The following is a 21,999-nucleotide window of genomic DNA, read 5'->3' as shown; positions in this document are numbered from 1 at the left end:
CGTGTTTCTCAAGCCTGAGGATGAGGACCCTGTGGGGTCAAAGAAGGCATTTGGGAGTTTCAGGTGATTCTTCCAAAGGTGCAAGTTTAGGATCCCTGAGATACTGACTGAGGTAAGGTTTGCCAACAAAACTTTTCTTTTCTTTCTGTAAACTAGGGTTTGTGTGAAGCTCAGTGGTTCAGTGGCTTTGTAACATCTTATGAGTTGCTTTGGTGTAGAAAGAACCCCAAGCCTTAACTGTGTCTTGATTTTGCACTTGCACACAGAAGCACCTGCGAGGCAGATGCAGGTCCATGGCCCAGGTCTTCCGTGAGCCTGACACGCCTGAGCTCTGAAAGGACAGGAAGCTGGTGTCGAGTCTCAGACAGAGGACAGAAAAGGTCAGGTTCAGAATCTCTCCGGACGATGCTTCAGCTCAGCCACTCTGACCTTCATGGGGAAGGCTGGATTTCTCTGTGGTTCACAGAATGTTCACGTTTAGCATCTCTGGTTACCCCAGCAGAGGCTGGCTTTACAGGCCAGGAAAAGGATGACAAGAGAAGTCTGCTGAGGCAGGCAGCACTTTCTGAGAAATTAAACCAAACTCATGTTACGGCCCGTGGAACTTGCCTGGGAACTGTGTGGTCTTTACAGGCACCACTTGGAGGAGCTGTGGGAATATGAAAACTGGAAAAGGGTTGAACACTTCTTTTTAGATGTGTGAGCTTCTTTTCTCAGAGTCCTTCAGGGAACACTATGGAAATACTCAGAATTTAATTGGACCACAGAGCTTACAGCCACAGTAAGCCCATCTCCACAGAATGAGGCACTGATAGAATGAAACATATGCATATTCTGTGTTAAAAAAAAAGACACACAACAAATTCAAGGCTTTTGAAAAAAGCATCATTTATTTCAAAGTACAACATAAAGTTGTATTTTTAAGAAATACACCTTCAATCTTGTATCTCAAGACTTGGCGATGTGCATTTCAGTTTATCTTGAAAATAAATTCAGGTATACAAATGTTACATACCTCAAGTACAAACAGCACAGAAAATGCATATGGTCTCAACCGAATGCTTTAACATTCATTCACTGTTCTTAAAGTTGACTTAACATTTCTGTAATCTGCTTTTAAACCGAGACAGCCTTATTTTAAAAAAATACTCTGTATTTTTCAGCACAAAGTCCTCATACATTTTTAAAATTAGATCTTGGCATGTAATATTGTGAAATTATTAAAAAACCAACCTTGGTAATTTAATAAAATTGTCACATGCCAGGACTTCTGAAATCAACTCGAGTTGTCACCTTAGCTGTAACATCAAATTGGTGTTCACACAGATAGATAAGGTGGGAGGAAGCCAGGTGGTGGACAGTTGATAACAGGTAAGGTTTTCAGATGGACAGGGCTTACTGGAGTTTGTGGCTGAGTCCAGACTTTTCTCTAAAAGCACAACAGCAAATCTCGTATTATCATAATTGCAAGAAAGATCTGAAAGAAGCGAGTGGTACAAGCCTGCCCTGCGAGATGGGGAGGGTGGGGCGTGGGCAGCGACAGCGGGAGAGCCTTCGAGATGTCTCGGAAACGGGCACATCATGATCTAGACCAGGGGCCACCACCGTTTTCTTTTTCTTTTTTTTTGCCTAATTTCAATTCTCGTGAGGGAAGTGCGAATTCGACCAGGGGTCTGAGCTCCTCCGTCCGATGGTGGGGCTCCATATCCGCCAGGGGTTGTAGGTCTGGCCCAGGTCGTCGGTGGGGCTGGCGGTGGAGGGCGCGTGAGGTGCCGGGGCGCTCTCGGGGCCCATGAGGCCGATGCTCGGCAACGCGCTGGCGGGGCTGGTGAAGGGCAGGGTGCTGTGCAGGCTGCTGGACCAGATGGAGCTGCTGAACGGAGTGGACGACCACAGGCTGCTGGTGCTGCCAAGGATGGGCTGATGAGACAAGAGAGACAGTGAGCGTCAGACGTGAGGGGGGCGGACGGCAAAGTGAAGCTAATGCCAAAAACGGGCTAGAACACAGGTTCCTCTCACTGTTTCCTTTAAAACGAATGTTTTATACACAGAGCCACCTCAGCAACTGTGCAGATGGTTCTGAAATTCTAAAGGGGCGCCCACCACAGCTGGTGGGCTGAGTCCAGCCCGCCCGTTTCTGAAGGTGAAGTTTACAGGGCCGTGAGCCGCCCCTGCCACCTTTGCACCACATGGAGGAGCTGGACAGGCTGCACCAGCAATGAAAAGAAAGCGACAGTGTTAGCTGCTTAGACTCTTTTGTGACCCCATGGACTGGAGCCGGCCAGGCTCCTCTGTCCATTGGATTTCCCAGGCAAGAATACTGGAGTGGGTTGCCATTTCCTCCTCCAGGGGATCTTCCCAACCCAGGGATCGAACCCAAGTCTCCTGCATTGCAGGTGGATTCGTTTGCCCTCTGAGCCACCAGGGAAGACCCAGCAATAATGGCTTGTAAGGTCTCAAAGAGTTCTACCCCATTTTAAAAGAATGGTTAAGATGTTTGTAAAACTGAAGCCAGAATGATTACGAGTGAAGACAAACTTTGGAACTAGTGAAGTTAAAATATCTACTGTTAAACCTTGCACATCTAACTGAGTTTTCCTGAGGATGAAGAAGTAATCACAATGGGATCCTATTTTTCTGTCATGATTTTGTAAAAGCTGAAACCAGGAATCATTTACTTTTTGTTGCGCATGATCTTTGCAGAACCATTTAGCTGAGAAATAAACAGATGCACCTAGAAAAAGCTCGAGACATGGGCCTCTCAGGAGCCGGTACGTGCCATGCCCAGGCACCGTCTGGCCTGGAGGTGGGGGACCCAAGACGGGCCCTCAGTCACCCTGTGGTCTGACTGACAGGCTGGGAGAGGCTGAAATGAGAGAAGCCTCTCTCTCAAGCCTCAGCGTCTCAGCCTCCCTCCTGTAACTTCTGGACCATCTCGGCTCTCAAGAGCACTGCCGGTCACTTGGGCAGACATGAAGACAGAGCAGTGGACACGGTGAGCGTGCTGACCCACGCCTTCATGCTGCTCTTGTCATTCATCTCTGTCAGCATCACCCCAGGGACAGCTGCCTGAGCAGGCAGGCGGAGCAAGCCCAGGACTCACCGTGGCCGTGTGGGTCGGGGAGCCAGAACTGGCTGGCCAGGAAGGGCCGGGCTCTGTGGCCGGCGAGTCCCAGAGGTAGGAGGGGCCGCCGCTCAGCTCATTCCAGCTCCTCTGTGAGGCCTGATTGCACGATCGCGCCAACCCAAGCTTGCTGAACACTTCTGCAAGTGAGGAAGCAAAGGCAAGTGTGTGCTGGATCCAGCCGTGCTCCCGGGGAGGGGTCGCGTGTCCTCTCAGGGGTATGCATCCCACCCAGTCGAGCAGCCCCCACCACTCAAAGTGGGGTGTGGGGAGGTTCCCCAGACTCCTGCCCATGGTCTCTATACCTCACCCACACTTTTCACTGGATTGTCAAGTGCAAACACCATCACAGCTGATGTGAAACTCACATCACTGCCTCTAATTCTCAACAGCAAGAAAAATAAGGAGCTCCAGCGTAGCCAGGAGTCACCTCTCAGACACAGAACTTTCTTGAAGCTCTTAAGTCAATTCTGCAGAACATAAGCCAGTGGGGACCCCCACCGCATGGAGCAGACCCACTGCACCTTCGGGGAGGGGTGTGGGGAGGGACCCGTCCGAGGGCCAGGACAGCAGAGACAGACCCGCCTCCCGGAAGTCAGCCCCATGCCCACGTCTACGGCTGCCTGATAGTGCTGACGTGGAATGCATCTTTCAAACACGCCCACCAGATGACCACCACAGTCTCCTCCCTCCGTCTGTTCACGGCTCATCAGTCACGGTCCAGGGCTTAAACACTCACCACCAGTTAGGTTAAAAGAATTCCCAAAGGCTGAGAACGAGTTGAGGGGTGTGAAGTCAGGGCTGCTGGGGTTGCTCACGGGGCTCCACAGACCCGAGCTGAATGTTGGGAGAGAAAAACGCAACACACAAGAATGTGATGGTCAATGGAGACAGATCCATCGCTCATAGCTGCACACGGAAGGCCCTGCTTCAACGGGCGCTCGCATGTTAAAACGCGGAGAACTGGAGGCCGCTCCATCCCACGGAGGGTTCAGAGCTCAGGCCACTCTGTCACAGGCTGGGAGCCTGGCTCAGAGCAAGTCTTCTGCAGAGAAAAGAGGTATTGCTGCCTTGTTTACCTTTTGGTGATGGAAGATTTATTAAACTATTTCAAATCTAGGATTCATTTTGTTAGTATCAAGCAGGTAAAACTGGGAGTCTACTTGCAGTTTTTATTATTTTACTGTTGGAATTTCATCCAGGAAAGTGAACCGAGGCAATCCCTGCATGCCCCCAGGCCACTGTGGCCACTTTGGGTCAAAGAGCGACAGTGTACAATAACTGCCTGGAATCTTCCAGTGTCATTCCTCTCAAATACGTTTTGGTTCTTGTTTCTCATGATGAGGTTACAGCCCTTCCACAATGACTGTGACAACGCAGAGGGATGAGAAGAGACTTAGATGGAGGAACACACAGCTGTCCCCCTCCGCGGGGGTGGGCTGTGTTGCGGGTGCCTCCTCCTATCAGGGAGCCTGGGGGGAACAGAGCCCCCCACCTAACAGAGGCGCCTGACCACCACCAAACATCTGCTTGTCACCGAGGGGCCTCAGAGCACACGCACAGCTAGAAGATGTCAACCTGGCCCGAGAAGCCCACCTGCCTCCACCCCGACTGAGACAGGCCGGCCATACCTGTCTGAGCCGTCGCTGTCAACGGGAGTGTGTGAAATGCCAAGGCTGCTGGAGAAGTCTGTTTTGCTTGAAGAGACTTTGGCAAAGCCATTCCCACCTGTAATAACGGACTCCGAGTCAGCTGAAGGCAGCCGGGCCACAGGTGTGCCCCCAGGTCGAGGCCAGGGGTGCCGGGTGTCTGAGGCCAGCCACTCACCTGGGCTCTTGTCGTACCCAGCCGTGACTGCGGCGAAAGTGGGGTTGCCATTCTTGCCCGGGAGGGAAGCGGCTTTGGTCAGCTTGTGCTTGCTCCCGCTTGGCTGCTTTGCTTTAGAGTCACTGGGGGGAGGAAGCGAGGCGACACCCCTCAGTCCTCGCTGGCACTACCCCCCACCCGGTGGCCCCGGGGACTCATGTCCCAGGGACCGTGGCTCCAGCAGGCCAGGCCCGAGACTGTGCGGTCAGGTGGAAAGCCGGGGACGTGGGGAGAAGGGAAGGAGACGTGGCGGGGCAGCCCCTTCTAGACGGGGCGCGGGATGGCTGACCGCTGCTGCAGGGTCCCCGTGCCGCCCGTGGGCGAGGAGCCCCGGCCGCCCCGCGTGGGGCCGCGGGGGGCAAGAGATGCTGGGAGGGCGCAGTGCACCGACACCGGCCCGTGGGGGCAGCGCAGGCCCCCGGTCTGTGAGCGGCACGCCGCCAAGGCCCCAGACGGTCAGTCGGGCTCGGTGCCTCCCGTCTGCGCGGCTCTTCCAGGCCCCGCCTGGTCACCGCGACCTTCACCTGCCACAGGGTCAGAGCAAAGACCCGTAAACCTGTTTCTTCGACTCTCAGCACAGCTCCTGGGACTTCATTCAGGAAGGATGTGCTCCTGGACCAGGAGCTGGCTCCTGAACCAGACTGTGACTCTACGGGGCCGCCCTGAGGTCAGGGGTGGGGAGCGGGGCTGAGCCTGCGCAGGGTGGGACGGCAGCCTGCAGCCTCTGGGGCCCCACCGAGCGGGTCCCAGCTCGGCACGGCGAGCCCACCTGCCCGGGCTGCCGTGGACGATGCTGCTGTAGCTGCCCCGGGCTGTGAACGGGCAGGGTGCGGCGGGCGGCGACGGGGAGGCGGGCGGCGGTGAGGTCTGGTGTCGTTTCAGGAAGATGTCTGCGTTGAGGGTTTGCAGAGAGAGTTTATAAAGACTATCTGCAGCTGCAAATTAAAAATAAAAGCGTCTCAACTGTGACTTGTCAGTTTTTACTCTTCAAAAATAGTTGCTTTTGATATTCTGATAGCAAGGCACTAACTCAAGTGCTTCCACTAAGAAAAACCTACAGCTCGCATGTGTGTTCTGTCCCTCTGCCTTTCCTGGAATGCCCACTGTGCCCCGGCTCTGCAGGCCCTTCCCGGGGGGTGAGGTCCCCTCCCTCCTCAGGCTGGTGGATGGGCAGGTGGAGTCTCTGCCTGGACCTGGAAGACCCTGGACTGCCACACAGGCCCAAACCTCACAGGCGTGGGGCCAGGAGAGCACCCCCAGCTCTCCCAGGGGCACCCTTGCACCCTGAGGGCCCGCCTGGTCCCTGTCTTACAAGGATACAAACTCCTACTCTATTCCTGCTGCCCTTTAAAGCACAGCTGTTTTAAAAATTTTAAACAGAAAATAAGATAGATTCTGCATTCACTCAGTGGAAACACACACCTTTTCAGAAACAGGTACCACCTTGCACATCCGTCAGGTGTGCCCTGGTGCTGTGACATGAGGTGTGAGCAGAGGGCGTGGCTCCGCAAGCTCAGTCTCTGGGGGGGCCCTACTCGCCCAGTTACCCTGGCATGACCCCCTTGCCTAGCATCCCCAACCCGGTTTCTTCCCCGGTGCAGGAGGCTTTGCACAGCTCCATGCATTGCCCCCCTGGTCCCTCTGGCCGGCCTTTCGAGCCTCCAGAGCAAGGACAGTCTGCTCTGCTCCCCTCCCACCCGCAGGGCCTGTACCCCTCACTTTCAGAATCAAGCTGGCTCTGCGGGTGGTTCCCCTTCCCTCCAGCACTGCATGCTTCTCCCAACAGGCAAGGGGCTGGGGGGCCCAAGTGAGCTCACATGATCCTGGCTGTGTCCAGGCCCTGGATCGGAAACTCCACACAAAGCCCCTACCCTTCAAAGCCCGAGTTAGTTTTCCCATCTTCAGCTGTGCACTCTGCCCGCGCTTCCCCCATAGGGCCGGCACCTATTCACCCACCGTTCCCACCTGCCCCTCTCACCCTTGCTCGCTGGAAGAATCTCCCCTCCTTGCCTGCTGACCTGACACCCACACCTCCTCCTTGCAGAATACCCCCAGGCCTTGCTGGGCTTCACACAGCCCAGTGAAACCGGCTCCCTGGGAACACGGAGTTTACTCCCTACACTGAAACGCAGCTTCCTCTGCGGGGAAATGGCCCCTGTCACAGGGTAAAACCCAAGCACCAGTGTCCTGCTGAAACCTCAGAGGGGATCTAAGGGCCTGAAAGCAGCAGCCTGGACCCCGGGACGACCCAGAGACTCGTTCAACTTGTTTCTTGAATGACCAGGGATTTCGGACTTTCTCCCTCATCTCAGGCAAGAAGAAAGTACTAAAAAGGGTCCAGAAAGTTTCACAGCAAATATGGGGCTGCAGGTTTTAACCCAGGAAGTGTCTCTCTCCAGGGCGAATGTACACAGGCTTGTGCTCAACGCCCACCTCACCCAAGTTCTTCGCCCTCATTCAACTCACTGGCCTCCAATCACCCCTCTTCTCTAAAGCCCCGTGACCTCAAACCTGGTGCTCACCCCTGATTTCCCTCTGGCACAAATGGGCCCAATGGAGTCACTGTGATATGGTGGCTGAGTGTAGACAGATCACCTCTGCAGGACTGATCACCAAGGCCCTGCGCCCAGGCCCTTGCTGCGCTGGTCTCTCCTCTTCCAGGTCCTATGTATCTAGAGCCTGAGGGCCTCCACCCTATTCGAGGAGACAGTGCTCCTGTCATGATTTCCTGCAGGCCAGACCCGGGGGACAAGGTCAGGAAACTGGTGAGAAAACTCACACACCTTCACACAGGTTGTCTACGGAGAAGATGTGGTAAATTGGGAGCAAAGTGAATCCTTACAAGAGTGGTTATGCTGTAAACATATGAGAAACTAGTCAGGTACTGGGATGCTGAGCACCTCTCTGGATGGTTTACTGCTCCACTGGAACTTCCCGTGTCGTACAGAGGGAAGCCGGGGGTGATGAAGCAGCTCCCTGAACAGCCTGCTCTGCTGTGAACATTCACTCTACGGCCGATCACACCACCACAGTTTAACTGCTCGCAGACCTTTACCAGTGTGTCTGCTGGCTGCTACACACCGGCTCCAGCACACAGACCCTCCGCCTCCTTTGGAGGCGAGATGCCCTGCAGGTTTCCCGCCCAGACCCGGATGCGCTGCGCATGTGGGGGGCACCATACTTACAGCTGCCGGGCTTGTGAACAGGCACGGAATCCCACTCTGGTGGGGGAGAGTCTTTTTCGCCTTCTGAGCTGCTGGTGTTGCCTAGTTCTTGACTGTTTGGGAGGAACTTTGCAAGGGCAGGTGGCCTGCTATCCACTAACTTACTTGTACCTGTCCAGAATTCAGAAAAGAAAGCCATGATGGAGGATCATCCCGTTCGGGCCAATTTCAAAAAACCTGATGAGAATGAGAATCCATCTATGCCTGACGACTGCTGCTTACTGTGAACTCACAACCAACAACTACTAATGCAATGAATCATTAGATCACCTGTACGATGAGAAAGGAAAATACCTTTTGTTTTCTGGGAGTTTCGTGGTTTGGATCCACTGGTCAATGTAGTTGGAAGAGGAATCTTGGTTGGGAGATTTCGGCGCTGTTTACTTTCCAAGGGGGCAGTATACGGTAGCTCTAAAGAACTGAAAGACAACCACGGATGGGACATTCAAACACAAGGCTTTGTTTCAGAGCTGAGAGGAGAAGTCACTGATCTGGCTACAATTTCAACGGCTTCTTTGACTCATCTGGCCTCCTGATGCATCATCCACCCACTGTCCTGAGGGCTGGCCGCCTTCCAAGCACTTCTAATACTGCTCAGAAGACATGGACAGATTTACCCTCTGCTATTCTGACAGCAGACAGGGAACTGAGGTCCATTGTTTAATAATATGTAACGGGTTGGAGCACCTACCTTAGGTAAGATGTAGGAAACTGTTTGTACAAACTAGCCTTGTAGGAGCTGCTAAGTGCAGTCATTCTGCTTGTGAGCGAGTCTCATCCCACCTGAAGCCTCCTCACCCAGCACCTAGATCCTCACCCAACGTGTGGACTGCTTGCAGGACTCTTGAATATGGAGACTCTGAAAGGTCTCAGACTTAGAACTGTCAAAGGTTCAGTGACTCAAAACTCTGAACCCATTTTCCCACGGACACCATGCAGTGAACCAGGGCTAAGTTCACCAGGGCTAGTTCCTGGGTGACCTACCAATCCCTCGAAGCCCATGGCAGGGGGGCAGGGCTCTTATTTGCCTAAGGTCTAGGCCAAGTGGGTAGGATAAATATTCTCTATTCTTGAACTCAGGGTTCATCTTAGGCCAAAACTTAAATATTATTTTCACTGATCTATTTAGAGTATATTACTTCTAAAATATTAAAAGGTAAGCTTAACATAATAAACATGTATAAATAGGACAATTAATTGGCCCTGAACTTCCTGTCAGCAAGGCAAAACGGGAGACAACTTTAAGTTTTAAGGGCTATTTTTAAGTTTTCACAGCCCGATGAAGAAAACATTGAAGTCTGCCGAGAGAGAAGTGATCTTTTTGAGAAATGACGCAGGGCGATGGCCCACATAAGGCAGTACGGTGAACAATGGAAACGCATGAACCATAAAAACCTTCTCCACAAAGTCGCCTCCGTGCTGCCCACCAAGATCAACGGAGGCCTCTCCATTGACAGGAGCTAGGCTGATGTGGCCCAAGAAAAGGACGCCTTTCAGCTGAGGGAACCCGGTGGCCCCTTACAAGAATTACTCCAAAAATCATCAGTGGGCTCCTGGTGACGGCCGCAAAGCTGCTGGTTCAAGGCTGAGCTGATAGCTGGCTTTCCGACAGAAAACTTCACAGAGCTCACCGATCAATACAAATGCTCTTAAAGTGGGCAGTGTCTGGTATTTTCCACCTTAAGTGCGCTTGTGGCCCCAGCCTCCGGGGGTGTCATTCCAACCCAGCACTCTGCCCCCCACCCCCTCCCAGCCCCACCTTCAGGTTCTTAAAGTGACACATCCTCCTTCCACTACCCCTCTGAGCTCACCCTCCCAGGGGGTAGCACATTTCTGCTGGGCTCTGGGCCTGGCACCATTCACCAAGCTAGTTCACATCAGACTGCAAACGTGAGGACAGCTCAGACTTTCTATATCTAATGGCACCCCAGCGTCCATCACTAGCACATGCCCCCCTCCTTTCAAAAAGGTAAGCAGATGATAGAACAGTAGCATATAAAGCATGATTTCATAAACAGGTTTTAACAGAGGTGCTTTATAAGCATTATATAAGGTAGTTGGTCAAAGGTCACTTTCTTTTCATTCTTTTGTTTCTTTGTATTTCACAAATTTTCTATCATAAATTGTTGTTACATTTGGAATTAGTATAAAGGCTAACCCAAAATCCAAAGGGCTCAGTTCACCCAAATGAGTAGAATTTTAGGTGGGCTAACAAACTGACATGAAAAAATGCAGTGTTTATGGGTGAGACTATTAAGGCTACAGTTCTATAAACCTGGCTTTCTATTTATGATTGACAGACAATTTAAAAAGACAATTTAGAGCATACTGCGTAAACTGCCTTCTGGTAATGATCGCTGTTAACTACACACATCAAGAGGACATGAGCTGAGACTCCGCTGGTGGTCCAGTGGCTAAGCCCCTGTGCGCCAATGCAGGGGGCCCGGGTTTGATCCCTGGTCAGGGAACTAGGTCCCACATGCTGCAACTAAGACCTGGTGCAGCCAAATAAATAGATAAAATCTTTAAAAAATGTGAGTTCTCACTCTGCCTCCTGACTGGGGGCTGGAGAGTGGGCAGCTCTGGCTCTGGGAATACCAGAAAACTCCCTCAATACCCCCCCTGCAGAGTCGGGGCATCAAGTGAAGTCTTTCACAAATCCTCAATGTCAAATCTGCTAACAGTCAACTGACTTCCTAAAAAGATCAGAATACAACAGAAGTCACTGGAAGAAGGATGAGAAGATTAATGCGTATGTACAATCTGTTTTAAATATTCTGAGCTCGGGTGTCAAGGAGAATGAACCGTGTCCCTATGGTGACAGTCACCTCTGGACTGATTTCACTAAGATAATCCTCAGAAGCTGGGCTTTTAAACTTATGGTCCTAACAATGACAGCACAACACTCCATTCTCACAAGATCTCAGGATGTGTAAAAATTAGGGTTTTTCATAATTTGGATTTTTTAGCCTCATTTACTTTAAAAACATAGTGAGGACAGGGAAGCCTGGCGTGTTGCAGTTCACGGGGTGGCAAAGAGTCGGACATGGCTTAGCGACTGAACAACACTTTAAAACATCTGATCAGTCAACTAAGCCTGAAAAGGGCCTAGAAGAATAATTTCTAGTCACTTGACTAGGGCTGTTATTCCTGTCTTGGGGCGCCAGAATATGAGCACCAAAGTGCCTCAGGCTGATTTCCCCTCAGGGCAGTCAAGTGCACGAGCCACTATTCCGCAGGTCAGATGGTTCTCAACAAACTGTGTAGTTAGGCCACTTGAACTAACATTTTGCACAAAAGGGTAACTTTAAGTATAAATACTCCATTACTAATATTGCCATGTACTGTGTTGCTTCTTAAGTTCAGGGACAAGGTTAAATTTTTCTGCAGTAATCACTAATTTCTGATTAGCTTCTGGTTCTACAGGACAAGCTGGCCCTGTCGAGTTAAGCTGTATAATCTAGGGACAGAGTCCAGTTTACTGGTGTCTTTGCAGAGTTCAAGCTTTATTCCTAGAATCCGAGTAAGAACAGACTTTCTGCAAAGCTACGGTCAGTTCTGATGACAACAAACCATGTCTTCCTTTATTAATTTATACATAATTCCCTCAACTTCATGGGTTGATGTCCACTTATCAGAGAAGAAGGTCAATACTGGCTTCCAAGCAGATGGCCATCTTATACGATGAACTAGTAGGGCACTGGTAACAACTCTAAAACCAGGATTAGTTTATTAGACCCAAAGTTTGATGAAAGTATGAAGTAACCTTAGGAAATAATAACCCAATAGTTCAAATCATTCATTTCCTTGGGAAAACATTTTGTGGGCGCCCTCCCTGTGGGCCTCTCCGGCCCAGGGAGTGGACGGGAGCTATTTCGTGGCAACTGTCTGGTGGTCATATCTGCCCTGGCTGTTTTTTTTTTAAGGTAAGAATGTATGTGCCGTGTGTTGAGTCTCTTCAGTTGTGTCTGACTCTTTGCAACCCTTTGGACTGTTGCCCGCCAGGCTCCTCTGTCCGTGGGATTCTTCAGGCAAGAATACTGGAGTGGGTTGCCATGCCCTTCTCCATGGCATCTTCCTGATGACTCTTAAGTCTCCTGTGTTGGCAGGCAGGTTCCTTACCACTAGTGCCACCTGGGAATCACAGGTTAAAAATAAATTTTTCCAAGTTTCACAGCCTTGGAGTCCAGATCCCCATGACAGCCCTGGGTGAGTAGCAGACCCAGAGCTCCTAGGAGAGAAATGATGCTCATACCTGCAGCTGGAACATCAAGTCCATCTTTGGGCAGAAGTGAAATGGCTCTCTGCCCGGGAGCAAATCACCAACTGTATTTTTCTCCTCCATTCCTCCCCACCCCGCCCATATTTTGGCTGAGCCACATGGCATGTGGGATCTTAGTTCCCTGACCAGGGGTTGAACCCATGCCCCTCGCAGTAGCAGCATGATGTTTTAACCACTGGTCCTCCTCTGTTTTTACAAGTTTTAACCCTGCCTTTTATATATCTGACCTCAGAAGCATGTGCCTGTCCCTCCCCAGTGACAGTGAATGCTGGGCAGCAGAAAAAACCCAGAGGAACATAATGACTTACACAGCTTTCATTGCAAAAAACCCCAGAAAAACCAATCAAGCAGACAAAACCATTACCGAGTTCTCACCAGTGCCTTCTCTTACTTACACCTCATTTCTCTGAAATCACATACTTTTCTTACCTGGGTTTCACATCTGCTGGGATTTCTTTCTTAACATTTAAGAGTTTTTTGCTTTTTTGTTTCACTTGAGACATTTCGTTTTCATGTTTTTCAGGCATGGCTTGTTTTCCCTTTTGCTTTTCTGTATCCTGTAAAAAAAAAGTATACTTAATTGCTGAGTAAGACTAAAAATGCCAGATATAGTCCTATTTGAAGGCAGAGACATAACACCAAAAATGGAGAAGATACATATGTCATAGGTACACAAACGATAAGCTCCTTTCTTCAAATCTCTCTCGATTGTGGTTCTGTTCAATTTTCCAGCCTTTATTATAATTATGTTTTACTGAGTCTGAATTATAAGGCATGTCACTTAAAATTATACTCACATCTGGCTACAGTAGGAGGTGACAGTGGTAGCAACAAATTGATAGCTTGTTTTTAAGCACTGGGGAGCAAAACCTTGCCCTTTTTACAAGAAAAGTTAAGCAGGACTGCAGGATAAAGTGACACACTCCTGGTGATGTTCCTAATCTGGGGGGAAGACGGCACAGACCGAGCGTCAGCGTGTCCCTCCCGAGTGCCCACGGTAACACAGGACTGTCAGCAGTGTCACGGTGGCTGGGAGGCCAACAGAGGCTCACCATCCAGGGCAGGGCCACGGCTATTCATTCACTTATCCAACCATCCTTCCCTGGTTACCCCACTGGTGTCAGGCAACGGGGTTACCAAGAGGGCCCGGTCCCTCCCCTCAAGGATGGTGCAGTCTAGCAGGAGGGAGACAGCGGACATAGACCAACTTGCGTCTCCATGCGGAAACGTTCACTGGCTGGGCCTGGAGCCCAGAGGGGCTGTCCGGTCGGCTGAGAAGGCCGCAGCCCAGGCGCTGCTCAGAGCTGTGCTGCTCGGCCAGCCCAGCAACGCTGCCCGGGTCCTAGTTCAGGCGCGCATGGGAACCACGCCTGGCGCTGCAGAGTAAGGGGAAGCTGCTGCTACACCCACACACGAGCCTGGGGCTTGTCTCTAGACAGGGCAGGCACCATCCAGGCACTGCTGACCCCGCCTGGAGCCACCTGGAAAGCGGGCGTGCACTGCTCATGTGCAGAAGACCACACACAGCACAGACGGGGATTGAAAAAAACAGAAACCTGGCTCTGCGTCAGGGTGCACATGGCCAATTGTGGGGAGACACCTCGGCTGAAGGGCAGAGCTGCTGGGAGGGGCGGAGAGCTTCCACCAAAGGGCAGATGAGTGTCCACCCAACAGGGTCAGGCTGCAGTTCAGGCAGCCGGGACTGTAACAGGTCACACAGACCCATCCACCTAACGGCAGAGAGGCACACAACACCCTCCTGCCCCAGCGCCTTCTGAGACTGTGCTGGGTCATGTAGGAAGTATTCCCGGACTACCCGACTCATCAAGAACTTTGCCGACCACGAGCCCCTTGGGACAAGAACCTGGCCTTTCTGTCCATGGTTGTTTCTTAAGCACCCGCTACACAGGTTCTCAACACGTGTTTGCTGAGTGCATGGGGAGAAGACGGTTGGAAAAGACACACATGCAAGAGAAAATGACTTTCCAGGTTTGTAATCTAGTTGGGAAGAAACTAGAGCGTGTGTTTCACACACACGACAGGCGAATGCGTCAGTCACAGAGAAACAGGAGTGTAGGAGCTGTGCGCAAGCATGCTGAAGGGGCGCTTTCCTGCTGGTCCAGTGGTCAAGACTGAGCTTGCACTGCAGCGGGCACTGGTTCAATACCTGGACAGGGCAGGAAGATCCCGCATGTGACTGAAAGCAACAACAAGCGCTAAGGGGAGCAATCACAACTGCTCAGCAGGGAGAATGCTAGCAGGCCAGGAGGCGGCCGGTCCTGAGCAGTGTCCGTGAGAAAGCACATGATGGGGCCAGGAGGAAATGAACCGCGGAGAAGGGAGAATGATGCCGGGGGACGGGGGGGCACAGAGTGCTGGCCGATGGGGTCAGCTGGAGACGAGCACCCGAGGAGTGGTTAGGAAAATGCTGAAAAGGCAGAAGGAAGGTGCAGCAAAGTTGGGGAGCAAGTCTGTGCTGAGAACGCTTCCCAGACACTTAAAGTTCCTGCACTCCTGTTCCTTTGTGACTGACGCATTCGCCTGTTGTGTGTGTGAAACACACGGCTCTAGTTTCTTCCCAACTAGATTACGAACCTGGCAGGTCATTTTCTCTAGCACGTGTGTCTTTTCCAGCCCTCTTCTCCCCATGCACTCAGCAAACACGTGTTGAGAATCTGCATGCTGGGTGCTTGAAAAATAACTGAGGACAGAAAGGGCAGGCTCTTGTCCTCAAGGGGCTCAGAGCCGGCCGAGACCACACTTGAGGACCATGAGCTGGCCTTCTGCTCCTCTGCAGCAGCTGGCACAGAGGAGATTCAGGACAGAGTGCCAGCCCCAGCCGTGGATGGCACTGAGCGGATGGACCCAGAGCACCTGCCAAACCTTAGGGAGGCACAGGCGAGGGCAGCTGCCCGAAGAGTCACGTGTAAACTTTGCTTTAAAAATTAACAGGTGAAGATGACACTGCTGGATGTCTTTAGGCCACTAGATTAAGACTGAAACAGAAATTCAGCTCCACAATATTAAAGGCTCTATTTGGCTCATTTTAAATTTGAAGTATGGTCATTTAGAAATAAAAAGGCCCAAAGGGAATTACACCCTCACTTTTCCTCATACCTTATAACACACGCTCTCTGACACAGTCACAGCAGTAACATCACCCTCCATCTACCGCGCGGCCACAGTGTCCAGGCACTTGGCAGTATGACTCCTGATGGCCACGACCCCCTTGGAGCTGAGCGTGGGGCGTGAGGAAGCCTTCCCGGTGTGCTGGGAGAGTGGTGGAGCTTGGGGACCCCTGAAGCCTGGGTCACAGCCACCGCTGTACCTGCTCCCAGGGCTCACTGGAGCAGTGATGATACAACAGGACATGGCCAATACAGTCAGAACAAAGTGGTATAATTCCTTCCCATCCTTTTTTGATACTTAAAATCTGAGACAATTTCATGAGCCAGAGTGGTTACTGCTCCAGACAGACCCTAACTTTCAAGCTGTGTTTCCAGTTTCTAACTATCCCACCTTATTAACAGGCTTCCTGACTTGTGCCCTGGGGGAAGGACCACTCTCTCGCCGGGAGCTGTGGTGCCTGTGCAGGAGACAGAGATCACCTGGGCGTGCCTATGCTGAGCATGTCACCCTGCGTCCACCCCGCGCCACGGGGCCGTCCTACCTCCTTGAGGAGAGGCTCTGTGTCTGGGTTGGAGGTCTCTGTGGTGGTGGAAGAGCTGTCGTCGTCAGCCAAGGAGTCCTTCAGCTCGTCTTCAAGGGGCTTCCCCTTTCCCTTCTTCTCCTTCTCCTCCTGCTTCTTGGGCGGCTTCACCTTGCGTTGAGGAGGCTTTCCTTTCCCTGGGGGCGAGAGTCAAAGTGAAAGAACCCTTGATATTTAAACAGCTTGGAAAACACAGCCGTTTAAACTTTTTTTTTAAAGAGGCTGAACTCTGATTAGTAACGGTTTCTTCTCTAAAGCTTCTCAGATTAACATTTGACTTTCTGATTAGAATATTTCACAGGATCAACAATTTTTGAGGCATAAGTGATATACAAAAAGATATGCCCATTTTAAGTGTACAGTTCAATGAGTTTTGGCAACTCAATAATTTTCACAAATCTGTGTGTCTCTAGAAGACAGTGGACCCTTGAACAACAGGGGGTTAATCCGTACACAGGTTATAGCGGGCCCTCCACATCTGTGGCTCCTCTGCAACCCGAGTCACCCAACCGGGGACCCTGTGGTATTGTAGTCGCTGTTGGAAAAAACCCACATCTAAGTGGACTTACGCAGTTCAAACCCTTGCTGCTCAAGGGTCACCTGTACTTTTACATCCCAGGGTTGATATAGCTTTGAGAAGTCAGAGAAGTGAAAACCAGAGATCCCGTCAAATCTCTCTGGAGATAGGAGCCTGACGGGACACGGGACGAGCTGCCACGTGTGTCACTTGTGGGATGCCGAGAACCTGGTGGCTCAGGACAAATCCCGGCCCTCCTGTTGCTGGCTCCTCGACCTCGGCCTCTCATCTGCAGACTTGGGAGACGTCCTCACAGTGCTGCGAGGAGGAATTACAGGAAGCCATGGACAGTGTCCAGCCGCTGTTATATGTGGGCAGAGGGTAAAACAGAGCGATAGAAAGCCTATGATTTTAACTAACGTGGACACTCCCAAGACAGACAAGAAAACAGCCCGCTGTGCTGCAGTGCTTCGTGTCCTGGGAATACGGCCATGAAAACCAACAACATAATCCCTGCCCTCAAGGAGTTTCCACTCTAACCGCAACAGAGCAGTGAGAAGTCCATGAGCGGATGCCAGCCCCTCGGACTACGCCCATGAAGCCACCTGGGCAGGCAGCAGGCAGGCTGGGTAGAGCTGCAGAAGCCACATCTGCCACCACTGAACCCATTCTATGTCATTAAAAATACAACTCCTTAATATACCTTATTTAAAACCCTGATGCCTTAGGGTGACTGTTGATGGATGCCAGTGACTCAAAGTTTGAAGTAATTTTCTCTAAATCACAGAGTTAGTAAGTGGCAGAGCCAGGATGTGATCTGGGTCTGCCTGAAGGCAGAGCCTGGCCTCGCCACCCCATGGCACTTGGCGTCCCCCACCTGAGACAAAACCGCCCCTCAGACTGCCAACGGCAGACGGACACCAGGGTGGCGACAGATTCCGCAGTGAAAGCAGACACTGCGAGTGGCCGCACCGGGCTCAGCGCAGTCTCAGGTTTTAACCCTCAATCCAGCAATGCTCCTGTCCAGTCCCCAGGGCTCACATGTTACGGGAGGAAAAACCAGAGAAAATACAGAATCTAAACTGTCCAGTTGCAGAGGTCCTGCTCAGGCCAGCCATGAAAGGCAGGTATTTCTGGGGCCCCTCTTCCATGATGGACAGTGACTGTAGGGGTGATAGAGATGAGATGGGATGTCTAATTCATAACTCATAACTTGGATGTCTAACTCCAAGCTGTCTAACCCAGAGAAGGCGAGGGCTGGGGAGACCCTGTTCCTATGACAATGGGTCATTCTCAACAGTCTACAAAAGCCAGACATCACTGAAGCTCATTACAAAAAGATTTCTTTGAGATTCTGGGGAGGGCGGGGGAGAGAACAGGGCACTACTGGAAAGAGAAGTGCCGAAGAATGGGAAGAAACATTACATATTTAATGTAAACACACAGGCTTTTTGGCAGGGGTGTTGGGGTAAGTTTTAGAGACATGATAAAGATTCCACCAGCTGATGGTTTTATGATATATTAATATCACTATTCCTCAAGAGCTTCCCGGGTGGCACTACTGGTAAAGAATCCGCCTGCCAATGCAGGAGACACAAGAGATGCAGGGTTGGGAAGACCCCCTGGAGGAGGAAATGGCAACCCACTCCAGTATTCCTGCCTGGAGAATCCCATGGACAGGGGAGCCTGGTGGGCTACAGTCCATGGGGTTGCAAAGAGCTGGACACAACTGAGCAAGTGAGCACTATGGCACTATTCTGCAACCCCAAGACCAATGCCCATCTTTTAAAGTTCATTTGAAAGACTGATTTTCTATAGGTATACTGTGCTTCAATAAAAACACTTATTGAAGAAAAAAACAACACAAAGACCTGGCTCATTCCTTCTTTCCCAACAGCAACGCTGGGAAGGATATCAAAAGGGGTGGCTGCTCATGTGTAGCCGGCAGTCACTGTCTCTTTGTGGCCTCAAGAATCATCACCTCCATCATTAAATAGCTTTTAGCAGGTCGACTCTAGGACCACTGTGAAAAGTAAAGAACATTTTTTAATTTTAAAGTTTATGTTCTAAATGAATGACCCTGAAAAGAAAAGACGGGTCCATTGTATTGGTATCAGAGGGCTGTCTTAGACCAAGGAACAAGGGGTTCACTTTGCCAGAGCCTCTCTTTGTGCTAAGAAAGGATAATATATATTTATTTTACTTATGCTCTAGATAAGGGAAAAACACATTATGTAACCAAATCTAACTTTAAAAAGAGGAACCTCAAGCATCCATTTAATATTACTGTAAAAATTACCCTAAAATATGTAAGCTCTGTTTACTCGTTATTGACCAGGGAATTTCTGCAGAAATGAATGCCAGTGGCTGGCAATTTCTTATGTAAGTGAATACTGAAACATCTCTGGTCATTAACGTTCAGGTAATAAAAGACGTATTACTATGTCTCTGGTCAATAATGTGTTAGAAAAATGAGATAACAACAAAGAAGATTTCTGTGGAAGAAGTTAAATATTATTCAAGACTTTTGACTATTTTATAAACCCAAATGCAAGTAATTCTATGAAGACTGTACAGAACCAGTCTTCATATCACTGGAATTAAGAAATTTTCTAAAACTCCTGGACTCTGCAGGGTCAGGTTTCTTTTGGCCTCTCAGGGCTAAGTACCCTGTTCAAACCAAAGGCAAAACTTCTTGGTACATCAGTGAGGGAGGTTCTGAAACAGGCTCAGAATAACATATTAGCATGGCTGCCACAGAAGACAGTAAGTCACAAAAAAGTTCAGGCTGTAAAGGGAATAAACTGAAATACAGCCAGAGGCCATTTACTGTTTTTCAGGTATGGACTCTGGAAGTTACAAATAAGCCTGCCTGTGCGTGTGTGGTGTGTAGACTTCTATGAAAGCAGCCCCACATCATGCTCTCATGGAACTATCTTAGTGTGGCTGACCTCACTCCTCATGAGGACACCGCAGAAGTGATGGGAGGTCACTTCCAAGAGCAGGTCACAGAGGATCGAGACTTCTGTCCTGCCAGCCTGTTCTCTCTCTTGAATTTCTGCCTGCTTGCTCTGGTAAAATCAACTGCTCTGAGCTGCCCTACAGAGAGGACCCAACAGGCTGCTGGCCACAGTCAGCAAAGAACTAAGACCATCAGTCCAACAGGCCAAGAAGAACAGAATCCTGCTCTCAGCCACCTGAGTGAGCCTGGAAGCAGGTCCACCACCAGGTGAATCTTATGAAGATTTTAGCCTCAGGCAACACCTTGCCTGATGTTCTGTGAGAATCTGGCAAAGCTGTACCCAGATGCCTGACCCCCAGAAACTGTGCATTAGTAAATGATGGGGGTTTAAGCCACTGGGTTTTGGGGTAATCCGTTGCTTAGAGACAGATGATTAATACAGCACGTATGTATACATGCTCAGTCATGTCCAACGCTCTGTGACCCATGGACTATAGCTTGCCAGGCTCCTTTGTCCGTGGGATTCTCCAGGAAAGAATACTGAGTGGGCTGCCATTTCCTTCCTCCTCCAAGGGATCTTCCTGACCCAAGGATGGAACTCACGTCTCCTGGCATTGGCAGGTGGATTCTTTACCACTGAGTCAGCCGGGGTGAAAACAGCATGAGGAACTCTAAAGCAGGAGTCAGCACACTTTTTCTGGAAGGGCCAGACAGTAAGCACTCTCACAGGTTTCTGCCCTTACGGTCTCTGCTGCTACGGCATGAAAGCAGCACAGATAATGTGTGAATGAACAGGCACTCTGGTCCCCAGAGGACAGGTGACGACTTTGTCCAGGGGCTGTGGTTTGCCAATCCCTGCTCTAAAGCACAGGTTGTACAGAAATCCTATTTTTGGGTCAAAAGGCAGATGACTGCCATTTTACCACTGTGTTAAAAACTATTTTAATGATGAAAAAAAAAAAAAAAAGCTCAACCTACCACAGTAACATAGTCATCACAGGCAGTGAAAATGAAAACAGTAGATGTCCAACAAATTCCTGAATTTGGTAAGTGTTCTAAGAGAGAAATATGGGTATCTTTTATGACACTTGGATACTTCTGTTTGCATCTTGATGCGAAAGAGCTGAAGTCCAGGGGCAGAGATGAATGTCAGCCAGAAGGACACCTGCTCAACCAGCTGCTCATCACAATTACGACTGAGATAGCCCCCACACACGCGGTGGCTGTCCCCTCGAGTGTCCCAGAAGTGAGAAGACATGGTTACCTTTGCTTTTCGACAACGGTGAAGGCGGCTGCTCTGTAAACACATCCAGGGGCGGGGCATCGTGGTGCTCGAAGTCCTTGTCCATGGCTTCGATGAGACTGGTGATGTCCGAGTCCTCGGAGCTGTGCCGGGAGCCGCCGGGGAGCTCTGGGGGGGGCGGGGGCGCGGGGGGCGCGGGGGACAGCCTCTCGGGCTGCGGCCCCTGGTGCTGAGGCACTGGCGGCGGCGGCGGCGAGTGCTGCTCCAGGGGGCCGTGGCCGTGGGGCTGGCCGCCGTGCTGGCCCTGCCTGGCCCCCTTGGACTTCCGGCCTGCGCTGTGACCCTGAGCCACGGAGTGGGACTCGAAGACCAGCGGGCTGGCTTTGCTCGCCGACTGGGCATTAGTCCTGCCGGAGGCACTCGCGCTGTTTTTGGCTCTGACGTTTTCCACGTCAGCCGAGCTTCTACTGCTGTGACTGCTGTGCGGGTGGACCGACGGGCTACACTGCTTATGACTCCCTGCGCCGGGCCGGGAGGCCGAGCCGCCTGCTCCACAGAAGCCCCGGCTGTGACCGGGGTCACAGCTCAGCGTGTTCAAGCTGGAAAAAAGCATCAGTAACAGCAACCTATGAGATCTAAGATTAAAAGAAAATTATAGGACATCCATGGTGGTCCAGTGACTAAGTCTCCACGCTCCCAACGCACAGAGGGGGCCCAGGTTTGTTCCCTGGTCAGGGAACTAGATCCCACATGCTACAGCTAAGACTCTGGAATCTGCAACCAAAGATCCTGCATGCCTTCAGGGACGAATGAAGATCCCATGTGCCGCAACTAAGACCTGGTACATCAAAATACAGAAGTAAATTTAAAAAAAAATTATAAATACTTCATCAGTAGAACCACTGCAGATATGAATGACCCTTGGGTAGTTCTACTCACGACAAGAAATAGAATACCTTTCAGAACTCTACTGGGTCTGTTCTATCTGAAAATTTAGGCATCAAGTCACTGGCCTCAGGTAGAAAGTTTATAACCCTCAATATAATAAAACATGGTATCTTCTAAGGGTTCT

General features: G+C 50.8%; 1 protein-coding gene across 1 annotated transcript in view; it reads right to left on the bottom strand.

The window, feature by feature from the left end:
• Nucleotides 1-871: 871 nt before the first annotated feature.
• TMEM131 (transmembrane protein 131) overlaps nucleotides 872-21,999 on the bottom strand; it is a 169,167-nt gene continuing 148,039 nt past the window's right edge. The window contains exons 31-41 of the mRNA XM_061155969.1: nucleotides 20,949-21,526; nucleotides 16,167-16,342; nucleotides 12,926-13,053; nucleotides 8,509-8,633; nucleotides 8,176-8,325; nucleotides 5,760-5,925; nucleotides 4,952-5,073; nucleotides 4,756-4,852; nucleotides 3,864-3,961; nucleotides 3,104-3,264; nucleotides 872-1,920 (exon numbers count right to left, since the gene is read on the bottom strand). Coding sequence (XP_061011952.1) covers nucleotides 1,636-1,920; nucleotides 3,104-3,264; nucleotides 3,864-3,961; nucleotides 4,756-4,852; nucleotides 4,952-5,073; nucleotides 5,760-5,925; nucleotides 8,176-8,325; nucleotides 8,509-8,633; nucleotides 12,926-13,053; nucleotides 16,167-16,342; nucleotides 20,949-21,526 — 2,086 coding nt within the window. The 3' untranslated portion in view covers nucleotides 872-1,635. The remainder of the gene's footprint in view (nucleotides 1,921-3,103; nucleotides 3,265-3,863; nucleotides 3,962-4,755; nucleotides 4,853-4,951; nucleotides 5,074-5,759; nucleotides 5,926-8,175; nucleotides 8,326-8,508; nucleotides 8,634-12,925; nucleotides 13,054-16,166; nucleotides 16,343-20,948; nucleotides 21,527-21,999) is intronic.

This window comes from Dama dama, chromosome 11, assembly GCF_033118175.1.
Source record: "Dama dama isolate Ldn47 chromosome 11, ASM3311817v1, whole genome shotgun sequence".
Lineage (NCBI taxonomy): Eukaryota > Metazoa > Chordata > Mammalia > Artiodactyla > Cervidae > Dama > Dama dama.
This window is presented reverse-complemented; position numbering and strand designations above follow the sequence as displayed.